This window comes from Capra hircus, chromosome 26, assembly GCF_001704415.2.
Source record: "Capra hircus breed San Clemente chromosome 26, ASM170441v1, whole genome shotgun sequence".
NCBI lineage: Eukaryota > Metazoa > Chordata > Mammalia > Artiodactyla > Bovidae > Capra > Capra hircus.
In genome coordinates this window covers 9,818,306-9,835,263 of record NC_030833.1, presented here as the reverse complement: position 1 = coordinate 9,835,263, position 16,958 = coordinate 9,818,306, and the positions used below count along the sequence as shown (strand labels likewise).

At 48.6% G+C, this 16,958-nt stretch overlaps 1 protein-coding gene across 1 annotated transcript in view; it reads left to right on the top strand.

Moving 5' to 3' along the window:
* BTBD16 (BTB domain containing 16) overlaps positions 1-11,827 on the top strand; it is a 49,571-nt gene extending 37,744 nt beyond the window's left edge. Inside the window, exons 10-15 of the mRNA XM_005698564.2 lie at positions 4,068-4,159; positions 5,037-5,119; positions 6,776-6,853; positions 7,990-8,088; positions 10,018-10,206; positions 11,731-11,827. Coding sequence (XP_005698621.1) covers positions 4,068-4,159; positions 5,037-5,119; positions 6,776-6,853; positions 7,990-8,088; positions 10,018-10,206; positions 11,731-11,799 — 610 coding nt within the window. The 3' untranslated portion in view covers positions 11,800-11,827. The remainder of the gene's footprint in view (positions 1-4,067; positions 4,160-5,036; positions 5,120-6,775; positions 6,854-7,989; positions 8,089-10,017; positions 10,207-11,730) is intronic.

Here is a 16,958-nt window from a genome sequence, read left to right as displayed (position 1 = left end):
TCTTGCCTAGAGAATCCCACGGACAGAGGAGCCTGGTGGGCTACAGTCCATGGGGTCTCAAAGAGTCTGACACAACTTAGGATTTAAATAGCAGCAGGAACCTCATATAAGTAGAGTCATACAGTATTTGTCCTTTGGTGTCTGGCTTATTTCACTTAGCATAATGTCTTCAAGTTTCCTCTATGCTGTAGCATGAGTCAGAATTTTAGAATGTGCATTTAAAAGGCTAGAAGCTGAAGTGCTGGGCTAATGGGGCTCTGAGTCTGAAGGGTAAATGATTCTAACTGATGACAGGATGGAGGAAAGGAGAAGGTCAGGGCTCACAGCAGCTCTAAAGTGACAACTGGTCTGATGGAGACTTTTCCTCGGCGCTGTCTTTCAGGAGGTCAAAAGGAGGGATTTGTTCCCAGTGCCTTGTGAGCAGAACCCAGAGGTGACCTGAACGTGTCTTTCAGAATCAAGGATCTATGAACCATCCTCCCTAAGGGGCTCATGCTCCAAGGGTTTCCGATGACCTTTAAAAGTCAGATACCATAGCCTGAAGCTTTTCTCAGAAACATTAGTCAGTGTGTCCAACTCTTTGACCCCATGGACTGTAGCCCACCAGGCTCCTCTGTCCATGCAATTCTCCAGGCAAGAATACTAGACTGGGTTGCCATGCCCTTGCTAACCCCAAAGTGTCTGTACAGACAGAGCTCAGCACCAGGGGAAGCCAGGCCAGCCTTTGAGTCTACCAAACAGCGATGCGAAGGGGCTCTGACTCCACAGCCAGCTTCCCCACTTCATGTGACATAAAGAGACTGATGAGTGTGTTCATCCTTGGCCTAGAAAATCCAGATGCCACCCCTCCCCATCCTGACCAGCGGAACTGAGTTAGATTAATATGCTCGGGCTGTCTCCAGAAGTCTCGACAGAGTCCCGGCTCTGCCATGGTCCAACCCGTTGGCTCTAGGGGTAAGATTATGCCCATTGATTTGAGGGGTTGGACCACACACACCACTCAGATATTTGGGGAATATAGAGAATTAGCAGCTGAGGCCACTGTTTACTTCCTTTGAGGTGGCCTGGAGCTCCATTGAGTTAGAGGGTGGCAGCTTTGGACAGCAAGGAGATAAAACCAATCAGTCTTAAAAGATATCAACCCTGAATATTCATTGGAAGGATGATGCTGAAGCTGAAGCTCCAATACTTTGGCCACCTGATTCAAAGAGTTGACTCATTGGAAAAGACCCTGATGCTGGGAAAGATTGAAAGCAGGAAGAGAAGGGGATGACAGAGGATGAGATGGTTGGATGGCATCATTGACTCTGTGGATATGAGTTTAAGCAAACTCTGGGAGATGGTGAAGGACAGGGAAGCCTGGTGTGCTGCAGTTCGTGGGGTCACAAAGAGGCAGACACGACCGAGCGACTGAACAATAAGTGATAATGAATGCCACCAAAAACCTGATCCTGCATTTGACCAGCTCCAGTCCAGGTCTCTTTCCCTGGGAGGAGGAGACGATGGTGGTAATTGAGAGGACCAGAGTACCACCGGGACCAGCAGCTGTGCCCAGCACTTCAGAAGAACTGTCACCTCTACTTCTCCCAGGGAAGTACATGTGACCATTGTCCCCCCGGACGGAGAAGGAGATGGAAGCCTGGGGAGGCGGGATCCCATGGCTGATGGCTGGCTGCCCCAGGACTGGAACCTGGTCGGTCTGACTCCAGGGCCCAAGCTCAGGGACCCCAAGCATGGCTGGGCAATGGATGAGCTGACTTGTGACCTGGCCAAGTCAGCCACCATCAGTGCCACTTCCTGTGACCCAAGGGGCCTATCTCAACAAAACCCTTCCAGAGTCCTCTCGGGGAGGAGGTCTCTCCGTAGAGGTTCTGGCTGATGGTTGTTAGGTCTGAGTGCCTCTTGCAGGGAGCCTCGGGTCCCTCCTTACCCTCCCAGCATCCTTCCCACAAGCTGTGGAGTTGGCACCTGGGGGCTTCTGAGCTGGAGGGGAAATCTGTCTTCTAGATGGTCCTTTCCCTTCTGGGCTGAGACCATATTAACCTGTAGCTCCAGCAAGTTCGGTCTTCTCCTGGGCTGCTCTGAGTTGGGGGAGCCCTTGCCGAGAGGACAGGCTTATTCCTCAGAGCACGAATCTGGACGGGGATGCTGTGCCATCAGCCCCTTCTTCCCTCCTTGATGCCTGAACCTGCCGCAATGCTGCCCAGCTTCTTCTTCCATTAAATGGTAAGAGAGAGAGAAGGAAGTGGCATTCAAATCAGAAAAAGGAGGCAAGCAACAGTTTTTGGTCCAGCAAAGAGGTCTGTGTTTCTTGGGGTACTGGCATGGCCCCCACTAGCCCAGCTCTTACTGCCCTAGGTGATGGAGGGCTGATTTCGGGACCAATAGCCTTGCACTCCTGGAAGTATCAGCCTTCCTTTATTTATGCCTGTCCATCCACTCCAGAGATAGGTCCCCAGTGCTTTCATGCTAAGCTGCTTCAGTTGTTCCAGCTCTGTGCAACCCTATGGACTGTAGCCTGCCAGGTTCCTCTGTCCATGGGATTCTCCAGGCAAGAATACCGTGAAGTGGGTTGCCATGCCCTCCTCCAGGGGACCTTCCTGACCCAGGGATCAAACCCTATGTCCCTTATGTCCCCTGCATTGGCGGGCAGGTTCTTTACCACTTGCACCACCTGGGAAGCCCAGGTCCCCAGTGGATTCTAATAGTCATTGAATTTGCATTCACTCACTCGTCTTCATGCTCCATCCCTTCTCCCAATGCCTCAGCATCCCTGATCTTCTCTCCTGGGACCACTGCCATGAAGGAGTTGGAGAGCCCCAGGAATTCCCAGATCTTGTGAAAACAAATGGTCCCCAGGCAGGGCGGTAGGCACCCCCAGCAGAGGCGGGACATGAAGCCAATGGAGCGTTCAGTCTGGCTGGGACAGGGTGTGATTTGGACACCACTCCTGATTCATGGAAAAATATCCTAAAAGTGCCCTTGGCTGGTCTCATACAGGAACTGACTTGAGGGAATGGCTACGTTTCCAAAGGGACTTGGAAAATTATCCCTTGTTGTCCCCATTGGTCAAAAGTGACTATTTTACAAAGCAAGTTGTTTCAAAACAGGAGTGAATGTGTGTACATGTCTTCTCAAGGTGAGTGTGATCTCAGCCCAGCCCTGACGTCAGCCACGTGTGGAAATTAACCGAGTTTAGTATTAACAGTGTCACAGAGCTGATCCTGGAACCAGCTGCTAAAACGAGTTACCCACTCATCTGACCTTGCCTTTTAATTCTACCAGAAAGTGCTTCTTTAAAAACAATTTTATTTAGCTTTGACTGTGCTGGGTCTTCGTTGCTGCATGGGCTTTTAAACTGGGGGCTTCTCACTGCAGTGGTCTCTCTTGCTGCAGAGCACGGGATCTAGGGGATTCAGGCTTCAGTAGTGGTGGCTCCTGGGCTCTAGAGCAGCTCAACATTTGTGCACACAGGCTTAGTTGCTTCATGGCACTTGAGATCCTCCAGAATCAGGCACAGAACCTGTGTCTCTGGCGTCTCCCACATTGACAGGCGGCTGCTTTACCACCGAGCCACCAGGGATGTCCCAGAACGTGCTCTTGAAATGCCTCAACTGCCCTTTGGCCAGTTACTCAAAGGGCAGAATGTGTGCAGGAAGAATCAGCAGCTATGGGTTCAAGTCCTGGCTGAGTCGTTGTTTTTCCCTCTGTAAAATGGAGTCGATGGTATTAGTCCTGTCTGCCCCCTTGAGAAGATTGTGAGACTCAAGTGAGAAAATGTATCTTGAAACCCTCTGTACAATTCCATGTGTTCCATCATCATTTAATAAGTATTTGTGAAGCACCCACTGTGTGGTACAGAGAGGGATATAGCCTTTTGTCTCGTTACAACCTCAGTGGCAGCCGCCCTCTGCTTCCACACTCCCCATCCGTCCAAGAGAGAACCAGGCACCATCTACCTCTGCTGGGTGGGCTCACTTAGCCTCTGATGTGACTTTCATGAGACCCAGCCTATTCCAGAAAGGAGGGTTCTGAAAGCCTTTTATCCTCTTTGCACCTCTGCTAAGCTTCCCCAAGAACTGTTCCTTTCTGGACCGGGATGTGGGACAGAACTTGATCTCGCTTTTCCTTTGCCTGCGTCTGCACAGCATCACCAAAGGTAAGTCCTGCCCATGGGAGGGCGTCTAGGGGAGGCTGTTGGCTGCCCCACCCCTCAGCACTCCCAGAGAAGCCCACCAGCCATTTCCAAAAGAATTAGCTGAGATCGAGATCTGGCTCTATCACTTCCAAGATGTGTAATTTGGGGAAAGTCACTTAGCCACCCGGCCTCAGTTTCCTTGTCTGTAAAATGGGGATAATCAGAGCTTCTGTGAAACATGACGATGGATGGAAGGGACTCAGTGATTGTGAAAGTGCACTCGGCTCCCAGGACTGCATTGTTGCCAACTAACCAAGTGCCTGGCCTCTTAGTGTGGCAGCCCCTCTGGGTCATTCCCTTGCTCGGCGGGTTGGCAGAAAGCTGTGGCTCTATGCTCCAGGCTAGAGTTTCCTCATCCTTATGCTCTGGGCCCAAGGCAAAGCTTGGAAAAAGAGGGAACTCTTGGGAAGTGTGTTTGGGGCAGCCCAGGTGGCCACTAGGTGAGGTGTTTGCATCTGAAAGGATATTGGAGAATTTTTTCAAAGCCATTTCTAGTCATCCAGATTGAATGAGTAGCTCTAACCCCACAAATGGTTGATGGAGCCCAGCTAGATTTGTCCAAATGGCTTCTAGACACTCCAAAAACACTTGTTTATCAGATCTCAACGCTCCCTCCTGGGCAGGATTGTGGGAGGGGGGTGGGGGAGTCTGGCTGTGGACACTTTGGGAGAAAGTGCCTTGAAATGTCCCACTTGGGTCCCGCATGTCTAAGGATGGGATAGGAATGCTCTCCCATCCTCAGCTCCCGGACTTCCTCCTCTTCTCCTCCGTAAAGAAGACTTTTGCGGTTCTGTTAGGAATAAATCCATAAGAATGTTCCCTTTGTGCTTCTTCCCAGGCAAGGATCTGGAAGAGCTTAGGCACATAAACTTCTTCCCTGAATCCTGGCTGGTCCGGGTTACAGCCAACCACTACCATGCGGTAAGTCGCCAACTCAGCAAGGAAAACAGTTATCGAAATTTATTGCCTTCGCTTTTTCTGGGGATGTGTTTTGCATTTGAAACCTCTGGGCATCTGAGGTTGGGAAGTATCTGGATCCTTCCCCAGGGGAAGTGGATAGAGCCAAGCCTGGAGGGGAGGAGGGAGGTGGCCCCGCCTTGGAGCCCAGGTGTTTAGAGCATCAGCCCTGTTGACCTGAAGAATCAGGGACCATTGGCCACATGGCCCTCCAAATTGAGTCTCCTCACCGATGCAAATGTCATGTACTTATTATTGGACTTTTTTCAAAATGCAGAGAAACTGAAAGAAAGCAAACGCATAGCCTCAGACCCATCACCCAAAACAACTACTGCTAACATCTCATTGCATATGACCTTCCAGTCTTTAAAAAAAAAAACACACTTAATGAAATGTTCTATTATCACTGTTTTTAATGGCTGCAAACTCTTTCACCAAAAGCAAGTGCTACAAACCCTAACCCTAAACCTACCACTTGGTGACTGGCCAGTGCTACTTGGCTTCTCCTTTGTTGTAGAGAAGTCATGGTGTTTCTGATCGGTAACTATTATAAGTAGACTGTATGGTGAATGCCCTGCACATGATGGTTTATTTTGACTGAGAATTATTTTCTTATAGGAATATTTGAAGAGTAAAAAATACTGGCCCCAAAAGGAATGTGCACTATTGTTCTTGATACATATTAGCAAACTTGGGGCCAAATTACTCCTTCCCCAGTGATAAATGAGGTGCCTTCCTCTGAGCTCAGCAACTCAGAGCATTTTCCTTTTCCACTACTTGTGTCAATTGTGAAGTGAACAATGGCATCTCATTTTTTAATAGGCATCCCCTTTATTACTAGAAAATATGAATATTTTTCCATGTGGTGTTTCCCCCTTTGTGAATTGTCCGTGCAAACTACTGTGCTTCTTATGTGCTTCCAATCGTGCGTTTTCAGAGATGAAATGGGGCAGTGTTTGAGTTCTGAAGGTTTATGAGTCACTAGTTAAAATTCAATTCAGGTCAACAAACAGCTATTGTAATGTGCAAACCACAGGGCTCAGTGGCCCCCGCACGGCAGATAAGGCCTCTGCGGAACTGTGCTCTTCTGGGATGTAACTCAACTGTGCTCTGACGGAGCAGGGAAGGAGAGGGGTGACAGAGAGGGGGGGACAGTCTCGGAGCTGGAGCTGGACACTTCAGGGAGTGCCCCACCTCCCTCTTCATCTCCTTCTGGCCCACACACCTCCTTCCTTTTGCCCTCCACCACCAATGTCATCCTCCTGAAATTTGCTCCCTCCTGGCCCCAAGCCTGCCATGTGGGGCCATACCTGGTCTTGACTTTGTAGCCAAGAATATGCTCTGCCTTGTGATTGGGCTCCCAATGAACACATTTTATTTCTCAGCTAAGAAAAATATGCTGGGGCACTTTTCGTGTCCTCATCTTTGCATTCTGTAAAGTCTTTGAACAGGGTACCTGACTAGCAGGTTTTCAGTAAGTACTGTGGACTGGATTCATGGGTGAATGTAGGCTCCAGAGACAGAACTCTTTTGAACACAGTGAGGGATGTTGGGATCAATGCAGTGAAGATGTTGTTGAGGAATCAGGTTGCTGGTAAGTGGTGTGTGTTTTCCTTTCAGCTGGAGAATGGGGGCGACATGGCCCACGTGAAAGACCTAAGCACCCAGGCGGTGAGATTCGGGCTGCTTTTTAACCAGGTACTGACTACCAGGCTGAGCAAGGGGAAGGACCATCCCACCTCGTGCTTGGTTAGAGACCTTTGTACAATGGCCGTGGTCAATTATTACCTGTGGCAAGATGGCCAAGGCAGAAAGGGAAATTGTAGGTGTCGCTCTTGAACACTCACCACCCCCTCAGGGGTAAAATTCACAAGACAGGGCCCTGGGATAGGCCATTCAGTAACTTGATATACACAGCTGCAGCGCCCCATGAGGTTGACCAGCTGTCTCAGTTTTCAGGGTTGGAGTCATTTCCCTGGGGATGTAGAACTTTCTGTTTTAAAGTCAGGAAAGACCTAGGCAACCTGTAATGAGCTGGTCATCCTCTTCCTCACAAATAATGGTGAGCTGCCAACCGCTCAAGAAGAGATTCCGCTCCAAGCCCGTGGTTAAGGTTGCCAGGGTGGCTATTCTGGGCGGCTATTTCGATGGAGCCCAGACTCAAACCAGCTGTGAGTCGGAAGCTCGGCTGCAGAGCACCCGGGGGCTCAGACGCTGGCGGAGCCGGAGGGGCCAGCAGCTGCACTGTCTCGGGCTCCCTCGATAGGTGTGGCTCTCCAGGAAATGACTGCAACCCTCCCTCTTCACTAAAGCCACCAAGAAGTGATCGCAAGAGAGTTCATATTTTAGGGGTTTGGGGCCCTGAATCTATCATCAGATACTGCCCCCTGGGTCAAGCCTGGATGGGCTGGGTCCAGCCCCTTGCTAGCAGAGATCTGTCCAAGTGGACAGACTGCAGACAGCAGTGGCCAGGACACCCTGCAATGCTGTGGGCATGGAGGGTCTCTCAGGCCCACTGAATTGTAGCAGAACACTGTTTTAAAGGTCTGCAGACTTCGGGTCATCCAAGAACGTGCTTAACTCATTCTTCTCCCCACTAAGGGGCATGTAGAGTGAAAAGTATAGCCCCATGTATGCCAACCTGTAGAGATTTGTAAAGTCACTACAGTTTGCCTTTTCTTCTCCTTCCTAGGCTAAAATTGTTGTCATGTTTTAAATCACAAATCAGTCCCTTTAGTCTTTGCATCTAGATTTGGCTTTGCTATGTCCTCTTCCCTTTGAATACTGAAGGTGTTTTTTTCCTGTCCCTTTGTTGCTTGCTTTTCCTCATTTAGGAGTATACGACACATTCAAAAGTGATTACCTTATATGGATTCTTCTTTGAGATAAAAGGAATCAAGCATGACGCTACCTCCTATAGTTTTCATATGCAGGTAAGAAGGACAGAGCAGAGGAGACGTATGTCTCTGAAACAGCCTTTGAGATTCAGTTGATTCATATTGAATAATTGATTAAACATGAATTGCTAATTCATTTGGAATGTATTGTAGGCCTGGTATTAAGAGAGGTATGTCTCTGAAACAGCCTTTGAGAGTCAGTCAATTCATATTGAGTTAATAATAATTGATTAAACATGAATTGCTAATTCATCTGGAATGTGTTGTAGGCCTGGTGTTAATCAGGCTGATAGATGTGATGTCATTTGATTTTTGCAACAGCGTTGTGAGGTTGCTGCTATTAGCCCATTTAACGGATGAGGATCTCAAAACTGAATGTCTTCATGTTTGTATGGCTTCCACTGCTAAGGCCAGGGTTAAATGCTAGTCCTCTGAAACTACATCTGGGGCTCAATTCATTTTATTTCTTTTTTTTTTTATTTTAAGGGTTTTTTATATGGACCATTTTAAAAGTCTTTATTAAATTTGTTACAATATTGTTTCTGCTTTGGTTTTTTGGCCATGAGGCATGTGGGATCTTAGCTCCCCAACCAGGAATCGAACCCCTATCCCCTGCATTGGAAGGCAAAGTCTTAACCTGGACTGCCAGGAAAATCTTTCAGCATGCTTTCAATTTGTACATGCTGGGTGATGCTTTACAGGTGGCCCTTCTTTCGTGGAGGTAGCGTGTAGTGCCTGGAAAGACAGAGGGAATGGTCTTGTTTAGGGTGGCAAAGCAGAGCTGTGGACAGGACCCTGGAGGAGGCAGGAGGGTGAAGGCCTTCACTTCCAAGCTCCTTCTGGACTTTGAGAAGAGGCAGGAGAGCTGGCTTTCAGAGTAGAGACTGAATTCAAACTGCCTGGTGAGCTGTATCATCTTGGTGAGCCCAGGAGCCTCCTAAGGTCCACTCTCCAGAACTTTAAGACAGAGAAGGTAATATGACCTACCTCCCTAGGTTGTTGTGAGTATGAAATGTGTTAAATTGTGCAAAAAACTTGGAACAGGGCCCCCATGATGATGGTGACAACTCTGATGGTGGACCCTTATGCTCCACTTAGGATTTGATTAGAAGTCTCATAAACTTTAAGCTCCTTGAGAAACCCTATCTTTAATATTACCATATCTCTTTAAAATTTATTTATTCTCAGCTACACTGTCTTCACTGCTGTGGGAGAGCTTTCTCTGGTTGCAGTGTGTGGACTCCTCTTTGCAAAGTGTGTTGGCTTTTTTGGTTGCCAAGCACGGCTTCAGTAGTGGTGGCACATGGGCTCAGGTGCCCCGTGGCATGAGGGATTGTCCCAGACCAGAAATCAAACCCTTATCCCCTTCATTGGCAGGCAGATTCTTAACCACTGGCCCACCAGGGAGGCCCTATCATGTCTTTCTTTATTACCACTGCCAATCACAGTATCAAGAAGGTAGGGGTGGTACCTTTGGATCATGAATGGATACATGAATGAGAAACCTGGGTTTTCTTCCAGCTTAGCCACACCTCTTTATGTGTCCTTGAGCGGATCACATCTCTTCCTTGGGCCAGTCCTTGGTCTTCAGTGACTCAGGCATTTCCGTACGTGATGGATTTTACTGAATGGAAGAGGTGAATTATTTAACAGTAGTCAAAGTGCTCATATGAATACTATGTTGGTTTTTAAATTCTGGCAAAGCCATGTGAAGACCTTCCAATTCAATACAGATTGACTTCCTGGCATTTTCCTGAGTTGTCCAAACCCCAGTCCATCGGCCATTACTCACGGTGAGGGTTCAAATGCCAACTGACTCAGCAGCAAGTGTGCTCGGGAAATGGGGCCATGGGGAAGTGCTTGCTCCCTGCACACATCAGACAGGAGGGCTTGCCAGGAACCAGGTTTTACTGACTCTGGGTCACCGGTTTCAGTCCCACCTAAGGCGGGTCCCCCTTCTTGCAGAGAATAAGGCACACTGACTTGGAGGGTGCCTCTGCGGTCTATGAGAACACTCCCATCAGCCTGAGAGCAGAACGCCTGGTGACCTACGAGATCAGAGCCCAGACCCTGGTGGATGGCAAATGGCAAGAGTTCAGGACGAACCATATCACACAGAAGTTCGGGTTGGTCAAGCCATCCTGCAAAAGCCACGTGAGTGCTTGTCTTTTCTCTTTGGTTTCTTTTTTTTTTTTTTTCTGTTTCTCTCCTCCGCATCTTTTTTTGGGATCACTTGCTTTACATCTCCAGTGTTCTATGGGAGAAGTTTGTTAGGTTTTTAAAGGATTATCACAGCTCCAAATTACGCTAAAGAGAAACCTCCTAGAATGAAATCTGGGCATACTGAAAACTCTTAAGTCAAACCAGGCTGCTTGACTCGGGTCACACCAGGTCCTTTCTCCAGCTTCCCTAGTGGCTCAGCGGTAAAGAATCTGCCTGCAGTACAGGAGATGCAGGAGACATGTGTTCAATCCCTGGATCAGGAAGATCCCCTGGAGGAGGGCAAAGCAACCCACTCCAGTATTCTTGCTTGGAGAACCCCGTGGACAGAGGAGCCTGGTGGGCTGCAGTCCATAGGGTTGAAAAGAGTCAGACACTACTGAAGTGTCTGAGCACCCATACGTGCAGATCCTTTTTATAAATATGGAAGGGTACTTTTAGGGGGAGGAGGGATGTTTGGTGGAGGGTATTTGCTGCCAGCACCTCCACTCTTGCCTGGACATGACCTGGCACTTCCACCGAAATCCACAGCCCAGCCCACCTGCCTGTTGCTCATCCAAGGAGAACTGAGGTCATCTGCCTTAATGGGCTGCCCTGGCATCCAGGTGGATTCAGTACCTGGCTTTGCTCCTGGTGACTGCAATCCAGAAACTGCCGGAGAGCCTGTCTGCAGTGCGGGGAGGCTGTGAATCCAAGCCCTCACTGCCTTTCAGGGAATGGGTGTGTGCGTGCATACTAGTCCTGGCTGCAATCAGAATCACCTGGTCCTTTGCAAAGTCCCCAGGTCTGAGTGCCTCCCAGACTCGACCAGATATCCTGTGGGGGTTGGGGGGGGTACACAGGTATTAGTATTTTTCAAAGCTTCTCAAGTTATTCTCTGTGATGTTAGAAATCAGAATAGCAATTTCCTTGTGCAGGCAGGAGGCAGGAGGAGAAGGGGACTACAGAGGATGAGATGGTTGGTTGGCATCACTGACTCAATAGACATGACTTTGAACAAACTCCAGGAGTTGGTGAGGGACAGGGAAGCCACATCACCATGACTGTGCCACAGTCCATGGGGTTGCAAAGAGTCGGACATGACTGAGTGACTGAACTGAACTGGGGAGGCGGGAGCAGGGGAAGCTGGAATGTTGACCAGGAGGGAATATGAGAGAGATTTCAGAAGTAACTGAAATGTTCTTTATTATGATCAGGATGGTGACCACACAGGAGTGCTTACCTGGGAAAATCCATCAAGATGTTTCCTTAAGTTTGGTGCACTCTCTTGTGTTCAAGTTAGACTCAATTTTTTAAAGTTAGTTTTAAAAACCTTCCCTACGTGATCCTTGGTGTGCAGCCAGAGTTGAGAAGCAAGTACCTTACACAGTTGCTAGGCCTTCCTCTTTTCAGCCCTTCTAGAGGGTGATTGCATTTATCCTAAAAGTTTCATTTGCTTTGTTTTGTTTCATCTTTTAGGCCTTGAAAATCCAGACTGTGGGCATCCCTATCTATGCAAGTTTTTCATTCGTCTTCTCATTATCTTAACAGTTTTCAGAAGAATTTCTTCCACTGGTCCACATAAGAAGAAATAAAGTAACATTAAAGGGGCTGCTCAAATATTCAGCTGACTCTCCTTGTTAGCAATGGTCTTGTTAGCAATGGTCACGTTAGCACTTTTGTTCACTGTCTTATTCTGCTGGGCTGCTATAACAACCCACCGCAGACTATGGGGAGGGGGGCTTATAAACAACCGAACTGGATTACTCACAGTCTGGAGGCTGGAAGTCCAAGATCGAAACGCCTGCAGATTCCATGTGCTGTCTGGTGAGAGGTTGCTTTCTGGTTCATAGACGGCTGCCTTCTCCCTGTGTCCTCACATGGTGGAGGGGGTAGGGAGCACTCTGGGGCCTGTTTTAATGAGGGCACTAATCCCATAGGGAGGGCCTTGCCCTCCGGACCTATTCACCTCCCAGAGGCCCCACTTCCTAAGGAGATTACCCTGGGAGGTTAGAATTCAACACGTGAATTCTGGGGAGACACATTCAAACGATAGCACTCCCATTTGTGCTGTTTGAGGATGGAAAGTACCAGAGCCACGAGTCTGTTGCCATCATTGACCCCAAAGCTCCCTGAGTCCAGCCCTAATTTGATTACATTCGGGAGCACTCTGATGGGAGCACCGGCAGTAACAGCATAGTCCAGCAGGGAGCTGCAGGGCTCCCCCTTTCATGATGCATTCTCTGCCTGCTACACAGAACAATGTACCTGCCCATTGACCCTGGCAGAAGAAGAGGTAGGAAGGGACACCAGTAATTATAAGGCATGGAGTGACTTACTGACTGTCCCACCTTTTTAAATGGAACTCTGTGGTTTGGAGAAAACAAGGGAAGAGAGTTTCTCTTCCCACTCTGTGGATTAGTTTTCTCTCTCAGTGTAGTCAAGCACCACAAGTTTAGTGGCTTAAAACAGCATGTATTTATTATTATACAGTTGTGGTGGCTCAATAGTCCAGGTGGCTTTGCTGCGTCACCTGCTCAGGGTCAGGTCTACAATCCAGTGGTGGCTGGGCTGTGTTCTCATCTGAAGACACGAGTGGGGAGAAGCCATGTGCAAGCTCGTGAAGTTGCTGGCAGATTCATTTCCTCGCCGCTGTATGGCTGAGGGCCTGACTGCTTACTGGTTATTGGGAAGAAGCCACCCAGGTTCTAGCATCCCCCTGTACTTCCCTGCCACATGGAGCTCTCTAGAGACATTTCAGAGCATGGCTGTTTGTCCTTCAAGGCCAGCAGGAGAGTTTCTCTCACTGTGGTCTGCTAAGACAGAGCCTTGCGTAATCCAAGGTCATCTTGGTGATTACCCATCACCTTGACCATGTTCTCTGGGCTACAAGAGAGTCACATGTTGTACCTAAACTCAAGGGGAGAGGCTTATACAAGGGATCACTTTAGAGTGTGTCCATCACAGAGTGTTATCTGGTGTCTTTGGGAATGTGATGGAGCATTGCTGATGCTGTATGGACAACAAGGTGGTAGACTAAATTTAGTCTAATGATCACCTTAGAAGCAGCTGGGCTAAAGGAGCCTCCTTCCCAGCAGAGGACCGATGCCCTGGGCAGAGTGACCTGGCAGGGAGAGAGGTTGGTGGGAGCGTGAGAAAGGGAAGAGTTGGACAAAGGGACTGGGAGCTGGGCCTGTCCTCACCCCTGTTCCCCCACTTGCATCTGGCCAGGTCCAGCCAACAGGAAGTGGTGTCAGGAGTTTGCAGAATAGGAGACTGGGAGAAACCCGGGAATTTCTCACCCTCTGGGCTGTGGACAGCATTTTCCAGCAGTAGCTGTGTCTCCTCTATGGCTCCAGCTCCACTCTCATCCCAGTACCTACCTGGCAGCCTCCTGTTGTGGTTCCAGGCCCATCAGATGGCCTTGCTTCTGCTTCTAGGGACCACCTGTGTATCCCTCCAGCCCCAGGGCACTGAAGATTTCCTGCTAGTCTCCAGGTTGCCTCACAGGTCTTCTCCTGTTTGCCTTCCCAGGTCTTCCTTCATCTGTGTGATCTGTTCTCTGTTTTATTTGTTCTGTTCAAAAACCCTTTATGCTTTATGCTTTCCAGACTGTCCCTGATATGAAGTGTTTTGATGAAGTGATAGGTGTGACCCAGTGGGGTAGCCTGTTGGAAAACATGGCTTCAATTATTCCTCCCACCCCTGCAGGGCTAGGGCAAGGCCAGGCAAGTGAGGCAGTCTCCTTGTGTCAAAATACACCATCATTCAACTAGGAATTGAGTGAATTATCATAAAAACTCAAAACCAATGCTAAAAAGCTATGATGTAGGATGATGAATCACCGCAAGTGAACACACCCCCATCCCAGCCACCTGATCAAAAGCAGAGCATGATCAGCACCCCAAGTGCCACCCCGCCTTGAACCCCTTCCCAGGCACTGCTGGTACTCGAAGATAAACACCATCCTGATTCTCACATTCATTACGTTGGCCATTTAGTTTGAATATTTAATGAACAGGATCATGCAACGTGCCCTCTTACATATCTGCATCCTTTTGTTCAACGTTATGTTTGAGATTCGTCTGAGTCTTCATAGGGATCTGTAGTTTATTTTCAAATAAGCAAGGTCATTTCCTTTTTATACCTGAAATGCTACTTCTATATAATAATACAGGCTTGTCTGAAAAAAATAAGAAAATTCAAAGAATAAAATCCAGTGGGACTCCCATCATTCAGACATTTGGCAGGTGACCTTCCCGAATTATTTTTAGATGCGCTTAGAGTTTTCTTCCCATTCCAAATGGGATTATGCAATGAGTTTTTCCTTAGAACCTGATGGTTCTTGAATAGGATGGTGTTGTTTTTTTTTTTAACAGAGAAGCACAGCCTTGGAAGAAGAAGCAATGATAAATTTGCCTTGCCTCCAAAATAATTGTGCCAAGTCAGAAAAGTCACTTGTCACTTCCTGTCTCTGAATGGTGCTTCCTTGTCTATAAAAGGGGGATAAGGCAGCCCCTCTGTCTCCCATCTCCCCAGGTACTGTGAGCCGTGCAGCCACTACTACATGTAACAGCTCCCCCTGGAGCAGCCCCCCCAGGTATACGAGGGGATGGGGATCGACATCACTGGGTCTGGAGAAAGAGCAGCCTGGTGGCATTTTACCACAGTCCAGGGGGTAACAGGAAAGATAAGAACTAAAAGCTTCTGAAAAGCAAGTCTGCAGATGTCCAAGAGGGAAGAGGCTGTGAGGAAGTGCTGCTGAGACATGAATGATTGCCCACTTGCTGAGGGAAACCCCTGTCCTGGCTCAGCTGTTTGGAATACGCAATGTCAATTTTCCCAGAGTCCGCAGGACTGGGAATATACTTGCAGAACATCAGTTCCAAAAAAGGCCTCTATAAGGTGATCGGTTGAACTGTGAGAGCCCAACAGCCAGATATGTAGGAGAAAGGTATCCTCGGAAAGGATGGGGAAGGGTCTAAAGGGCTGGGGCTTTATCCCTTGCCTCCAGGGCCAGCAGTTGGAGACACTCAAAATGGACCTGGCGCGTCAGGGACAGGGGATGATGTCATTTCCATATGGGGTGGGGAGGGCCCAGGCTCAGAGTGACAGTTCTGGTTCAAAGAAGCTACACTTGGGCTTCCCTGGTGGCTCAGTGGCAAATAATCTACCTGCCAGAGCAGAGACATGGCTTTGTTCCCTGGTCTGGGAAGATGCTGCAGAACAACAAGGCGCTTGTGCCAGAACTACCGAGCTGTAATCTAGAGCCCCGGAGCCCCAGTAAGGAAGCTTTCACAATGAGAGCTCATACATCACAACTACAGGAAAGCCTACACAGCAATGAAGACCCAGAACAGCCAATAAATAAATAAAATTACAAAGATGCTACACTCGACGCCCGCCCGGAATCCTCCCAGCTCCCCATAAGGTAGGTATATTTTCCACCTCGGGGAGAGTGGCAGCTGAGTCTCAGCAAGTTCAAATTTTGTGCATCCCAGTTTCCTCGGAGTGGCAGAGCTGGGGGAGGCCCCTCAGTTCTGGCCAGAGAGCCCACCTGTTTCCACTTCCCTCCACAGCCCACTGAAAAGAGGTGAAAGTTTTGTGCAGGCTCCTCTGTCCATAGGATTCTCCAGGCAAGAATCCTGCAGTGGGTTACCATGCCCCTCTCCAGGGGATCTTCCCAATCCAAGGACTGAATCCTTGTCTCTTACGTCCCCTGCTCTGGCAGGCAGGTTCTTTACCATTAGCAGCACCTGGGAAGCCCCAAAAGTTTTAAGGTGTCTCATTGAAGTGTTTCTTGAACACCTAATACTCACCCCGACAGGGCTATTCATTGGGAAGAACCTGCATTTTAACTCCTCGGCTGCTGGGAGGTCTTGATGCAGGAGGTCTGGGGTCACACCCAGAAACAACTCTGATCTAAATATGTCGGTTCCCCAGCAGGGTTCCTCTCTGAACCCCACACACCCAACTGTCTTCCTCCACCAGTGAAAAAAATTCAACAACAGCAACAAACCTGTGAATCTATTTCGCCACATTGGCCAATTTTATTTTTAAAACTAAATTTCCTGCAATATGAAATAGAGAACATTAATGAGGCACTCCCCTATGGGTTGAGCATGGTAGCTCAGCTGGTACAGAATCCGCCTGCAATGCAGGAGACCCCGGTTCGATTCCTGGGTCAGGAAGATCCGCTTGAGACGGGATAAGCTACTGCCTCCAGTATTCTTGGGCTTCCCTTGTGGCTCAGGTGGTAAAGAATCTGCCTGCAGGGCGGGAGACTTGGCTTTTTCCCTGGATTGGGAAGATCCCCTGGAGAAGGGAATCTTCAGTATTCTGGCCTGAAGAATTCCATGGGTTGTATAGTCCATGGGGTCGCAAAGAGTCAAGACAGGACTGAGCGACTTTCACTTCCACTTCTCCTATGGGTGGACCATTTATTGTGATGCAGAGTCCACCCCTTTCCACTAGGGGGCAAGGTCTGCCTCAAAAGTGGGAACCGGAATTTCAGTGGCAGAAATTTGCAACCTAAAAACCCATCTTTCAGGTTCTCCTTCCTTAAGTGGTTCAAAGGGAACTTTTTTACATCCCAGGTGAAGCTCTGGTCATGCAAACATCAGCAGTGTTCACATCACAAAATCTCTGGACCTGGGAAGTAGCAATCAAGATAAATTCTTAAGATGATCTTACATGTGAGAACTTTT